General features: G+C 38.4%; 1 protein-coding gene across 4 annotated transcripts in view; it reads left to right on the top strand.

Moving 5' to 3' along the window:
• LOC127409585 (ATPase family AAA domain-containing protein 2B-like) overlaps window positions 1-14,032 on the top strand; it is a 137,155-nt gene that overhangs the window by 41,538 nt on the left and 81,585 nt on the right. For all 4 annotated transcript variants that reach the window (XR_007892013.1, XM_051644224.1, XM_051644225.1 and 1 more), the window contains exon 20: window positions 8,079-8,214. Coding sequence is in view for 3 of the 4 variants with exons in the window: in XM_051644224.1 (XP_051500184.1) it covers window positions 8,079-8,214 (136 nt within the window). In the remaining variant the exon portion in view is untranslated. The remainder of the gene's footprint in view (window positions 1-8,078; window positions 8,215-14,032) is intronic.

Raw genomic sequence — 14,032 nt, forward strand, 5'->3', positions numbered from 1 at the left:
GGTATCACGAACAAACAATGAACAATATATTTTTTAAAATACAGCATTTTTTTTATCTTAATGTTAGTTAATAAAGACACATTGTTAGTTCATAGTGCCTTAACTATTGTTAACAAATAGAACTTTTGATTTTAAAAATGTATTACTATACACCAATGAACCGAAACATTATGACCGCTCACAGGTGAAGAGAATAACGTGGATCATCTCCCAACAAGGCCAAATGTCAAGGTCTTGGTAGATTAGATGGTAAGAGAACAATCCATTCTCGTGGTCAATGTGTTGAATGCATGAGAAATGTGCAGGAGTAAAGACCTGAATGGCGAGACTTGTGGGGGGCTCCCAGTCAGCAATGGTGAGTACCTTCCAATAGTGTTCCGAGGAGGGACAAACCACAAACCAGCGACAGGGTGTTGGGCGCCCAAGGCTCTTCGAAACGTGAGGGCAACGAAGGCTGTCCCGTCTGGTCTGAACTGACAGAAGGTCTAGTGTGGCACAAGTTACAGAAAATGTAATGATGGTTACAGGAAGAATGTGCCACAACACATAGTGGATCGCACCCTGCTGCGTATGGGGCTGCATAGCCGCAGACCGGTCAGAGTGCCCATGATGACCCCTGTCCACCACGAATGTGCCTACAATGGGCATGTGAGCATCTGAACTGGACCTCGGAGCAGTGGAAGAAGGTCACCTGGTCCAATGAGTCCTGTTTTCTTTTACATCACATGGACGGCCGTGTATTTGTGTGGCATTTACCTGGGGAAGTGATGGCACCAGTATGCACTGTGGGAAGATGATATGCCGGTGGAGGGAGTGTGATGCTCTGGGCAAAGTTCTGCTGGGAAATCCTGGGTCCGGCCATTCATTGGACTTCAGTTTGACATGTGCCACCTACCTGAACATCGTTGCAGACCAGGCACACCCCTTCATGGCAATGGTATTCCCTGATGGCAGTGGCCTCTTTCAGCAGGATAATGTGCCTTGCCACACTGTACACATTGTTCGGGAATGGTTTAACATGATGAAGAGTTCAAGGTGTTGCCCTGGCCTCCAAATTCCCAAGATCTCAATACAATTGAGCATCTGTGGGATGTGCTGGACCAACAAGTCCGATCCATGGCGGCTCCACCTCGCAACTTACAGGACTTGAAGGATCTGCTGCTAATGTCTTGGTGCCAGATACCTTCAGGGGTCTTGTAGAGTCAATGCCTCGGTGGGTCGGCGCTGTTTTGGTGGCATGTGGATGACCAACAGCATATTAGGCAGGTGGTCATAATGTTTTGGTTCACCAGTGTATGTTGTAACTAATATTAACCAAGATTATTAAATGCTGTAAAGGTATTGATCATTGTCAGTTTATGTTAACTAATGTTAACATATTTTAACAAATGGTACCTTTATTGTAAATTGTTACCGTCAAATTTTAGTGTAAGATGGCAATACACTTTTCCTGTATGGAAAGGGACTTAGGAATAGGGAATAGGTTACCCAAAAAACAGAAGAAAATCAAACGAGTTTGGAACAACATGAAATAAGTAAAATGGTCAGCAAATTCAAATCACAATGAATTAAGGAATGTTGCAGGTTCATTACAAGTTATGCTCAGTTTACCGCATTTGAGGCATAATGATTGCCGCAAAAATAATTTAGATTCTTCCCTCATTTATTTAAAAAAAAAAAAAAAAGTGCAGTTACAGTAAGGCACTTACAATTGAAGCAAATGAGGCCAGTCCATAAACCCGAATATATACTCTGTTTTAGAAGCATAGCCACAAGACGCAAACAATATACATGTTAACAACATGATTTTAGTGTGATAAAATTGCTTACTAATCTTATCTGTGTAAAGTTATGTCCAATTTTACAACTTCGACGTAACGTGGGAAACCCTATAATATGTCATAACACCAGTTAATCCCTGATTTCATCACACTAAAATAATGTTAACATGTATAATGTTTACATCTTGTGGCTTTACTTTTAAAATGGTGTATTTTTAAACTGGCCCCATTCATTTCCATTGAAAGTGCCTTACAGATGCTGTTAATTGAGATTCAATTGTTTTGAACCCTGGAACATTACTTTAATTACAGTTATAAAGTATTTCTACTTTGTATTTTGACTTTGTTACCATTTTCCTCTGCAGGCCGATGTTGAGTGGGAAGATATTTAACCTACTTGGGTTCAAGATTTAAAAAAGGTCCATTAGCCCAGAGCTTATCCGCATTAAGCAACCAGACTGCAAACAGTGTGCAGTGGCCTTCGTTTTCTGGCACATTCAGTGAGACAGCTGTCCTCTCTGTGGCAATGCACATCAGGGGTGAGGCCTCCGATAACAAAAAAAGAAACGGGAACTAAATAACCACAAAAAACTTTACCACTGCATCACATTCAAGAGAGAGATGCACAGACAGATGCCAGTCCTCTATCTAAAACGCATCTGCAGAGGGGGTAGGTAGCATGGATCACAAGATGAGGTAAATGCCCCCGTGAAGGGGAAAGGAGTGAGTTTTGGCTGATGCTAGCGTTGTGCAGGAGAGATGCCAGTGGTGAAAAGTTAAAGCTGAACGTGGACTTGTTAGTTTGCTACTTTAACACCTGTAGGATCTGCGTAGAGAATACTTTTCATTGTTTTGATTAGTATTTGACATAACTAATCTTTACCCATATCGTCTGGCCTGTGGCCTAGCAGGTTGGCACACGTGCTCGATACATTGAGTTAGGTGCTCATGTGGACGACTTTAGTTCAAACCCCGCTTGTGTCATTTCTTGATCTTGTTCCCCCCCCTCATCTCACAATCATTTATTGTTCTTTTTACTATCCTATAAATAATAATAAGGTTCTTACGCATGGTTACTAGTTCATTTACTAAGTTTCATATCTGCAAGCAAAAGCATTCCCTAGATGTCAGATTTGTTATAGGAAAACAGTTTTGACGTGATTTCCAATTGATTTTCAAATATCCATGGTCTGATGAACATCTGGCCCAATTTGGTGGAGGACAAACTTTGCTGGAGGAATAGTGATGAAGCACTTTTCATTGAAATTCAAAATGGCAGACAATATAATTGATAATGGCAGACCATTTAATTAAGAGTTAAAAAGAATGAAGTTTTTAAAACTATATGGTTGACAAGTTATAAGCTAAAATGTATGTGAACATTTGAATCATTTGAATGGTAGGAGTTGAGACTCTACCCTATGAATGTTCCAGAATTTCACATAGTAACATTGGCATTAAATATTAAAACCAAGGTTATTCTGGTTTTGTTTCATTTTTATTGAAAACGCAAGAAAAAACCTGAGAAGTTAGGCGTATTTGCGGAGTCCCCTGTGTAGTGTGAATTCTGTTAACTGTGTAGTCTTTAAAAGGTGAGTTTATTGTCTCCTTGTTTTTCATTTAAAGTTGGAAAGACATGAAGAGACAAGAAATGTGTTTTTTGATTTCCCCATTCTAAGGATGTTTAGTCTCTCGGCTCTCTGCCTCTCAGAATCTGCATTAGTCTCCAAGGCTTCTATCAGGTCTCAGAGAGATGGTAAAATCATCTGGCTTTGTTTTGTGGGTTACATGTTCTCCCTTCATCTTGCCTTAAGAGTTTGGACCAAAGAAGCCTGAAAACAACTTGAGTAGCAACAAATCCACCAAAAGGAGACACAAAGGAATAAAATAATGTGATTTGATAAAGGGAATAGGGATTGTTTAGATCTTACAGTGCAATCACGTGGTGTCATAATTACGAGTTTCGGACTAGGAAAAACTAGGGCTGTTAATCAAATTAATAACATGACATGCTGATTAATTAATAAAATGTTTCTGAATCACATATAAAAATTTGCTAAAAAAATGCCCCCAAATAAAGATAATTCAATATATGATAATCAAATGGTAAATCGACAGCCTTGGTTAACACCATTGCCTTTTTTTTTTTTTTTTATGTCAAACTCCTAGTTACAAGATTAGTTTACGTCACAGTCATTAGCATGATTTGCTAATTGCTATTGCTAATCAGAAGTAGGTGGTATAAAGGGGAGGGACATTCTCATTCTAGAGAGCATTTTATTGGACAAAATGAGTGGGTGCGGTATGAGTCATCAATATTTTTGGTTCATTTTCCGGAAGAGAAAAACTGTACATTTTAAAACCGTTTATCTGCTAGAAGTTATTTTTTTTCATCAAGGCTGACTGATATTGAATCAAATAAACATAACTGCACAAAACTCACATTTTTGGATCCATTTGGCATTGTATGCGTTTCCATAGAACTGACTAATTTCTGCAGTGAGGAAATGAACATCTCAGAGTAGAATCTCCATGATGTCATCTAGTAATTACGTAAATTCTTAAGTGCAGTTTTAAACACGCAATGATGTTTGAAAATCAACCTTAAAGTGCTCTTCGGATGAGTTTATTTAACTCTCATTATGGAGAATTGCTTTACTAGTGCCTTGTTGTACTTTTGTTATAACATTTGGGGGAGTATGTCCTCAAGTGTTCAGCACAGGGGAGTTTTTAAGATTGACTCCATTTTCTTGCAGGATATGAGAACCTACTGATATTTAGGAGACATTAGGCTTTAACTGAATTCATTTGTCCTGATTTCTGTGGCCTTTGGAGAAACTTTTAGTGAATGTTTAACTGCCGATTCAGTACAAAGGCCCTTGCAGTCCTAGACTGCAGAAATTGGACTGGTACTGCACACCATTCAAAAGTTAAAAATAGCTATATGAAACTGCTCATTAAAATGACACCCATGACCATGCAAACCAGACACAGGTCATTATTTTCAGGTTTTCTGCATTCAGTCTTTGGCTGCCGTAAAGGATGCTTGGATCATCACATTTCCTCTTCATAATTGTATTCTGTTCTGTCAACAAATCACACTTCTGTCACTGAACGGTCCGTGTACCGGTTTTAACACTGATTAATACAATAAGCAGATACAAACTCATTTACTGTTGAACATTTCATTTTCTATTTAAAAAGGAACAAAGAGATTGGGGGGAAAAGGCTAAAAAAAAAAAAAAATGTCCTTCAGTGTTTATAAGATTAGTTTACGCCTTGAATATTTGATATGCACATGTGAGCGGCACTGAAACGCCCCTTTCATCTGATTGGTCAACTTGCCCTGTTGTCTGTAGCCTACTGCCTTAATCCCATCAGCTAGAATTAATAACATTGTATGATTTTGTAGTGACTGTAGTGCCTCGTCCCATTGATAAATGTAATTTAAAAAAGCTGCGTCACTTTGTATAAAAGCCCTACGAGTTAATATGAGTTAACACAAGTTTATTTTTGACATTTAATAATATATTTACTAAATGTTCATCCAGGCTGAGGTAATTACGTCGGCAGCACACTCTATCAGCAATCTACGGCTTGCAGAAATGAACATTGCACTTATGGAGATGGGGTGAATAGACATCCCAATAACAGGGACAGTCCTAATTTTACACGACGTGTCCCACATCCCGACGGACTTACAGTCGGGACACCTTGTGTCCGAATCTTAGCTAGCTATTAGAATTTGATGTCCACTCCAATCCGTGTTCATGATGCCTAAACATTAATTTAGCATTTGCTTTTATCCAAAGCAACAGAACTCTTTTTACATTACATTTATCAGTGGTACACGAATACACAGGTACTACAAAATCATACAGTGTTAATAAATATAATATATAATAGACAAAATCCCAGTCAGCATATGGCCAAGTGGTGTGGCTTGCGATCTCTCACGCATCGTCCATTAGAGGCAACGCCTTGCAACAACACCATGATGTGCCCAGCAGCAAGATTCTAATACATAGAATGCATAGTTTACATTTAGTGGTGGTTCAGGACAATATTTAATGAAAATTGAGACAAATTTACAGAGCAATCGCAACTCTAATTCTGGCTGATAGGATTAAGACTTTACATAAGACGGGGTGGGTTCACAAATCAGATAAAAGGGGCATTTCAGGGCCGCTCACATGTGCATATTGAATATTCAAGCCGTAAATACATTTTTTAAACAACGGAAGAAAATGAAAATTTAGCCATTTCCCCTTTTCTCTTTATTCCTTTTTAAATAGAAAATGAAATAGTCAACAGAAAATGACTTTGTATCTGCTTATTCTATTCATCAATGTTAAAACCAATAAAGAAGAAACCGCATTTTTCGTTTTTCATTTTTGGGTTTAAAAAGTAAAAAAAGAACGGACGCAAAAGTACACGGACCTTGAACCCTTTTGTTATAATTGGCTCACTATTTCTAGTGTTGACTGTGATTTTGTGAAGTAGGACATGCCCCTGTTTCAGCATCTCATCCTTTTAACTTTACCCTAACCACTTACCCTTAAATTAGAGGGAAATTATTTGGTTAATAAAGTAGTTCAAGTTCCAACCTCAGCCCTATGCATAACCCTAAACCTTACGCTAAAAGCTGATTGATTGTCATGTGTGTTGTTCCATAAGGATGTTGATCCAGGAGAATGTTCTACTTTGCAACATCACTGAAAGCGCTTCAAACAGGGAGTTTCTCACGTGCCTTAGACACATGACAGCGGTCGCTCGGGACCAGCCCTCTCTACACGAACATGTTCACATAGCACACACATACTTGGGTTTGATTTTCTTCCTGTTTCAGATTTCACCCTATAAATTCTGTATACTTATAAACAAACTTTGTTTTTGAAGTTCAAGCTGAGCAGAACAATGCTTCACGCCGGGAGAAATAGAGTTTCGAGAGTCTGGGCCCCGTCATGCACTGTGCTTTTTGGGGAAAACATTTAAGAATAAAAAACAATACTTAAAGAACAAAGAATGCTGTGGGAATGCCAAACCGACAGGGTTCAACAGTAGTTTTAAATGAGTTTGTTTGTAGTCTGACACACTTTTTAGGGAGCTGTTTTTTTTTTTTTTTTTTTTTTTTTTTTTTTGGGGAGAATGCCTCTGAGATCTGATCCCTTCTAGTAGGCAGCTTTTAAAAAGTACAATATGGGTACAATTTGTCGATGATTATGAGCAAATCCTCTCTGCAGTTTCTCTCTCAGTTTGTATATATGTTGAATTCATGAGCCAGTGGATCGATTCTTAACTCAAGGCTTTGATGTGAAAGTGAATGTCTTTTATTATGGTAATTTTTATGTGGAATATATGGTATATTTAAGGGGTTTTGGGTAATTTGTTTTATGTAGTTCTGTGCAGTTCTAGGACTGCACTGAAAGAATAGCTCACCCAAGAATGAAAATTCTGCCATTATTTACACTTACTCATTTTGTTCCAAACCTATATGCTATTTTTTTTCCCCATGGAACACAAAAAGGAGACATTTGTGGAATGTGTATGCAGCTCTTTTCCATACAAAGACTGTTTGTATTGACCATGTCTCTCCAAAAAGGAAAAAAACAACATCAACAAAAAAAAAAACAAAAGCACCATAAAAGTACTCCATATGACTTGTACACTGTATTTCAAGTCTTGTGAATTTATTCAACAGTTTTGTGTGAGCATGGACTTAAATTGAAGTTGTTGTTCACTGATAACCTTCTCCCCTGAAGCTCACATCTAGCCCATTTTTTTATGTAAAAATGGAATGCCACATCAACATCGTTGACGGCAAAATTGTGTGAAGTAACCAAATGTGGACACAATCTTGGGCTACATGCAAATTTCAGCAGAAGTTCATTTTTTTCAGTGAATAATGACTTAAATTTCAGTCTTAAATTTCGTACAAAGCTATGAGTTGTATTAACTTCTTTCATGGTGCTTTTAATGTTTTTTTTTGTTGTTTTTTTTTTTGTTTTAGAGCTTACAGATATGGTCGCTATGAACTGTTGTTGTATGGAAAAGAGCTGCATGAGGTTCTTCAAAATTCTCTTTCTCTGTTCAACAGAATCAAATAATAGCATACAGGTTTGGAATGACATTAGAGTGAAAAAATAATAACTGGATTTTCATTTTGGTGTGAGCTACTTGGGGTGAAGAGACTTTGCTGAAATGTGTGAAAGTTTGCCTTTCTTATATTGTTTTCATATAGTTTCTGTATGTTGTTTTTTAAAAACTGATCTTATTTCTTTAATCATATATTTACAGCTTAAGTGCATCTTCAGTCGTTCACACGGGGAGGTGGTTTGTTTAACCACACCGGGGGAAGAAGCTCGCAGGAGATTCTTTTCAGACCTCATTTTGGTGCAGGCAGCAAAGGCGCCACCCCGCAGGAGAAAAACAGGTGAGTGTTTACCACGTTCATGCACATAGAGGTAGAGATTTATCATGACAGTTTTTAGAATATCTGTTTGTTTTTTCCATTGTTAACCACTTTAGTTATACAAAGTGTTTAAAAATCTTCCCACGTCTTTTGCCATACATACACATATATATATATATATATATATATATATATATATATATAAAATACACACACACACAGGCGGCCAGAAGTTTGGGAGAATGTACAGATTTTTGTCTTATGGAAAGAAATTGTTACTTTTATTCACCAAATTGGCATTCAACTGATCACAATGTATAGTCAGGACATTAATAACGTGAAAAAATTACTATTACAATTTGAAAAAAATGTTCAGAACTTCTTAAACAACTACAAAGAATTCTCATCAAAAAATCCTCCACGTGCAGCAATGACAGCTTTGTAGATCCTTGACATTCTAGCTGTCAGTTTGTCCAGATACTCAGGTGACATTTCACCCCACGCTTCCTGTAGCCCTTGCCATAGATGTGGCTGTCTTGTCGGGCACTTCTCACGCACCTTACAGTCTAGCTGATCCCACAAAAGCTCAATGGGGTTAAGATCCATAACACTCTTTTCCAATTATCTGTTGTCCAATGTCTGTGTTTCTTTGCCCACTCTAACCTTTTCTTTTTGTTTTTCTGTTTCAAAAGTGGCTTTTTCTTTGCAATTCTTCCCATAAGGCCTGCACCCCTGAGTCTTCTCTTTACTGTTGTACATGAAACTGGTGTTGAGTGTGTAGAATTCAATGAAGCTGTCAGCTTCTATTTCTCAAACTAGAGACTCTGGTGTACTTATCCTCTTGTTTAGTTGTAAATCTGGACTTCCACATCTCTTTCTGTCCATGTTAGAGCCAGCTGTCCTTTGTCTTTGAAGACTGTAGTGTACACCTTTGTTTGAAATCTTCAGGTTTTTTTTTTTTTTTTTTGGCAATTTCAAGCATTGTATAGCCTTCATTCCTCAAAACAATGATTGACTGACGAGTTTCTAGAGAAATCTGTTTCTTTTTTGCCATTTTTGACCTAATATTGATCTTAAGACATGCCAGTCTATTGCATACTGTGGCAACTCCAAAACAAACACAAACACAATGTTAAGCTTCATTTAATGAACCAAATAGCTTCAACTGTGTTTGATATAATGGCAAGTGATTTTTCTAGTATCAAATTAGCAATTTAGCATGATTACTCAAGGATAAGGTGTTGGAGTGATGGCTGCTGGAAATGGGGCCTGTCTAGATTTGATCAAAAATTACATTTTTCAAATAGTGATGGTGCTGTTTTTTTACATCAGTAATGTCCCGACTATACTTTGTGTTCAGTTGAATTTCCTTCGGAATTTCCTTCCGAAACAGCAAAATCTGTACATTATTCCAAACTTTTGGCCGCCTGTGTGTGTATAAAATATATATATATATACACACACACATACACACACACACACAGTTGAAGTCAGAAGTTTACATACACCTTAGCCAAATACATTTAAACTCAGTTTTTCACAATTCCTGACATTTAATCGTAGAAAGCATTTCCTGTCTAAGGTCAGTTAGGATCACTATTTTAAGAATGTGAAATGTCAGAATAATAATAGAGAGAATTATTTATTTTAGCTTTTATTTCTTTCATCACATTTCCAGTGGGTCAGAAGCTTACATACACTTCGTTAGTATTTCGTAGCATTGCCTTTAAATTGTTTAAAGAGCACCTGTTATGGTTTTTCAAATATTACCTTTCATGTAGTGTGTTATATAGCTGTTTGTGAAATGTAAAAAAGTCTGCAAAGTTTCAAAAATCAAAGTGCATGAAATATGGAGGAGTTATTGACACCCAAAAGAAAGAACCGATTCTAAACACCTGAAACGAGTCATTAGTAATTCCAGACTTACTTCCTGTACTAACCTACGTAATTTGGTAACAAAAAACCCTGTTTACATGTACAGCCAGTGCACGCTGTTTGCCTGTTAGCTGTTAGCCTCTGCTAATCGGCTAACTCACGTTATTGTCAAACTACATATAAACTTACCACTGAGAAAAGCCCTGTTCTCATCATGCTTGCGATGGTGGTTCGGGTTGATCTTCCGATGTATCACTATCTGACTCGGGCTCAAATTGGTAAGGTAAAACAGAAATTTTTCCAGATGGAGCTGAAACTCGGATATGGTAGTAGCCGTTTCCTTTCCGACATGCGCTGTAAGCAGTAGACCAATCACAACAGACTGGGTAAAGTAGGCTCTCTGAAAGGAGTTTAGAATGAATCCTTTAGAACGGATCATTGAAGGAGTCGTTTGAGACACTGGGGAAAAAAGGTAATGCTGCAATTTAAATTGAGCAAATTAAAGTGTTTTTTTGACCTTGGATGCATGTAAATCTATTGTATGAGACCTTTAAAACAAAATGAGGCATGTTTAAAAACCATAATAGGTGTACTTTAACTTGGGTCATACTTTTTGGGTAGCCTTCCACAAGCTTCTCAAAATAAGTTGCTGGAATTTTGGCCCATTCCTCAAGACAGAACTGGTGAAAATGAGTCAAGTTTGTAGGCCCCCTTGCTCGCACACGCTTTTTCAGTTCTGCCCACAAATTTTCTATTGGATTGAGTTCAGGGCTTTATGATGGCCACTCCAATACCTTGACTTTGTTGTCCTTAAGCCATTTTGCCACAACTTTGGAGGTATGCTTGGGGTCATGGTCCATTTGGAAGACCCATTTGCGACTGAGCTTTAATGTCTTGAGATGTTGCTTCAATATATCCACATAATATTCCTTCCTCATGCTGCCATCTATTTTGTGAAGTGCACCAGTCCCTCCTGCAGCAAAACACCCCCACAACATGATGCTGCCACCCCCATGCTTCACGGTTGGGATGGTGTTCTTCGGCTTGCAAGCCTCACCCTTTTTCCTCCAAACATAACAATGGTCATTATGGCCAAACAGTTCAATTTTTGTTTAATTAGACCAGAGGACATTTCTCCAAAAAGTAAGATCTTTGTCCCCATGTGCACTTGCAAACTGTAGTCTGGCTTTTTTATGGCGGTTTTGGAGCAGTGGCTTCATCCTTGCTGAGCAGCCTTTCAGGTCATGTCGATAAAGGACTCGTTTTATGGTGGATATAGTTACTTGTCTACCTGTTTCCTCCAGCATCTTCACAAGGTCCTTTGCTGTTGTTCTGGGATTGATTTGCACTTTTCGCACTAAATTACGTTCATCTCTAGGAGACAAAATGTGTCTCCTTCCTGAGCGGTATGATGGCTGCGTGGTCCCATTGTGTTTATACTTGCGTACTATTGTTTGTACAGATGAACGTGGTACCTTCAGGCATTTGAATATTACTCCCAAGGATGAACCAGACTTGTGGAGGTCCACAATTTTTTTTCGGAGGTCTTGGCCGATTTCTTTTGATTTTCCCATAATGTCAAGCAAAGAGGCACTGAGTTTGATGGTAGGCCTTAAAATACATCCACAGGCACACCTCCAATTCAGTACTTCTCATATCAGAAGCTAATTGGCTAATTGTCTAAAGGCTTGACATCATTTTCTGGAATTTTCCAAGCTGCTTAAAGTCACAGTTAACGTAGTGTATGTAAACTTCTGACCCACTGGAATTGTCTATTAAAAGTGAAACAATCTGTCTGTAAACAATTATTGGAAAAATTAGTCATGTCATGCACAAAGTAGATGTCCTATACGACTTGTCAAAACTATAGTTGCTATAGTTTGCTAATATGAAATCTGTGGAGTGGTTAAAAAATGAGTTTTGTGGGCCTGGGTAGCTCAGCGAATAAAGACGCTGACTACCAACCCTAGAGTTGTGAGTTCAAATCCAGGGCATGCTGAGTGACTCCAGCCAGGTCTCCTAAGCAACCAAATTGGCCCGGTTGCTAGGGAGGGTAGAGTCACATGGGGTAACCTACTCGTGGTCGCTATAATGTGGTTCTCTCTCTCGGTGGGGAGCGTGGTGAGTTGTACGTGGATGCCGCAGAGATTGGTGTGAAGCCTCCACACGTGCTAGGTCTCCGTGGTAACATGCTCAACAAACCACGTGATAAGATGCGACCCCCCCCCCCCAAAAAGTAATAACATAAACATTGTAAGTGTTAACATGATTTTAGTGTGACAAAATTGCTTTCTAACTTTTACCTGTGTAAAGTTATATCCATTACAATATCCTTTAAGTTGTTATATCCTTTGTTGCCATGAAGACGTAATGCTGATAAACCCTGAAAGCTGTTTTATCACACTAAAGTCATTAACATGTATAATGTTTACATCTTGTGGCTATACTTTTGAAACAGTGTGTATTTTAACGTTTATGGACTGACCCCACTCACTTCCATTTTAAGTGACTCTCTGTAACTGTAACTCACTGTGCTTTTTCTTAAATAAAGAGGGAAAAATGGAAATGATTTATGGTAATCAACATTATGCCACAAATGCTGTCAATTAGGCTTACAGTAAATTGCACTGAACCTGAAACATTCCTTTAAGCAATTTTGGAGTTTGGCCACTAATAAAACTCAACTTGTATTACAATAACTGCTACTGACATGATTGAAATTATTTTAAATGTTAAATTATTGCAATTAAAACCACCTACTACTAGCTACTGCTGTTACTAGAATTACCCCTGCAACTGCATAAATTGGGCGTCCTGGGTGATCCTGACATTTTTCTTCTGAATATATCCTGTTTGTGGTCGATTGCCATGCTCATTTGTTCCATCACAGCTGGAGCCATTATAGCATAAAATGTTTTTCAAGTGGAAATGCAAGCATCATGGCCCATTGATGCAGAACAGAGGTCCTCGCGGGGGTTGACCGCGGGTGTCTCTGAATAAAAGAAAAGCCCCACTTCTGTTAGAAGCACAGCCTCTGTGATTGGAAAAAGGGGCTCAATCAAATGCCGGGCCGTTGCCATTAGCTATATTTATGTGTACAGTTAGCATGACTGCTCGCTAGTTGCTACCACAAAGCAAATTGCTGAGGCCGGCGATTGAGCAACAGTGCCCAGATCTTTGTACTAACACAAGGAGCTCGGCCAGTTTTGTTAGCAGTATTTTCTTACGAGGCAATGGCACATTAGTGCTCCTCTCTTGGCGTATTTGTTTATTTCTGGCAGTCTGTTATTGGTTCATTGTATAGATGCAGCCCTGAATTACTGCAGCTGTCAGGTTATTTGTTAAAGCTCTTCAAAAATCAATAAAACACTTTGCAGCCCACACTTTGTTGGGAAGCGTTTCTCAACTCTAACCGTATAATGTAGAGTGTTTGTAATTCCTCGAGCTGCCCTGGCACTTTTTTGGTATTATCTGACTGTGTTGTTTTAGACTGTTTGCTCAGCGTTTCATTTCTTGGGGTTCTCTGTGACGCTGAGGGTTGTTAAAGGGATAATTCACCCAAAAATGACAATGTTCTCATCATGTACTCGCCTTCATGCCATCCCAGATGTGTATGACTTTCTTTCTTCTGCTGAACACAGTTTTTTAGATCTCATCTCTGTAGGATCAAACAAAGTGAATGGTGGCGGTCCAAAAAGCACATAAAGGCAGCATAAAAGTAATCCATATGACTCCAGTGGTTAAATCCATATCTTCTGAAGCAATATGATAGGTGTGGGTGAGAAACATCAATATTTAAGTCTACTTACTATAAACTGTCCTCCCTGACAAGTAGGAGGTGATATCATAGGCCATCTTTTCAATACAATACTTTAAAGATAAAAAAAAAAGTATCATAAAACTAGTCCATGCTCATACGCCATAGTCTTCTGAAGCCATACTATAGGTTTTTGTGAGAAGCAAC

This window comes from Myxocyprinus asiaticus, chromosome 19, assembly GCF_019703515.2.
Source record: "Myxocyprinus asiaticus isolate MX2 ecotype Aquarium Trade chromosome 19, UBuf_Myxa_2, whole genome shotgun sequence".
Lineage (NCBI taxonomy): Eukaryota > Metazoa > Chordata > Actinopteri > Cypriniformes > Catostomidae > Myxocyprinus > Myxocyprinus asiaticus.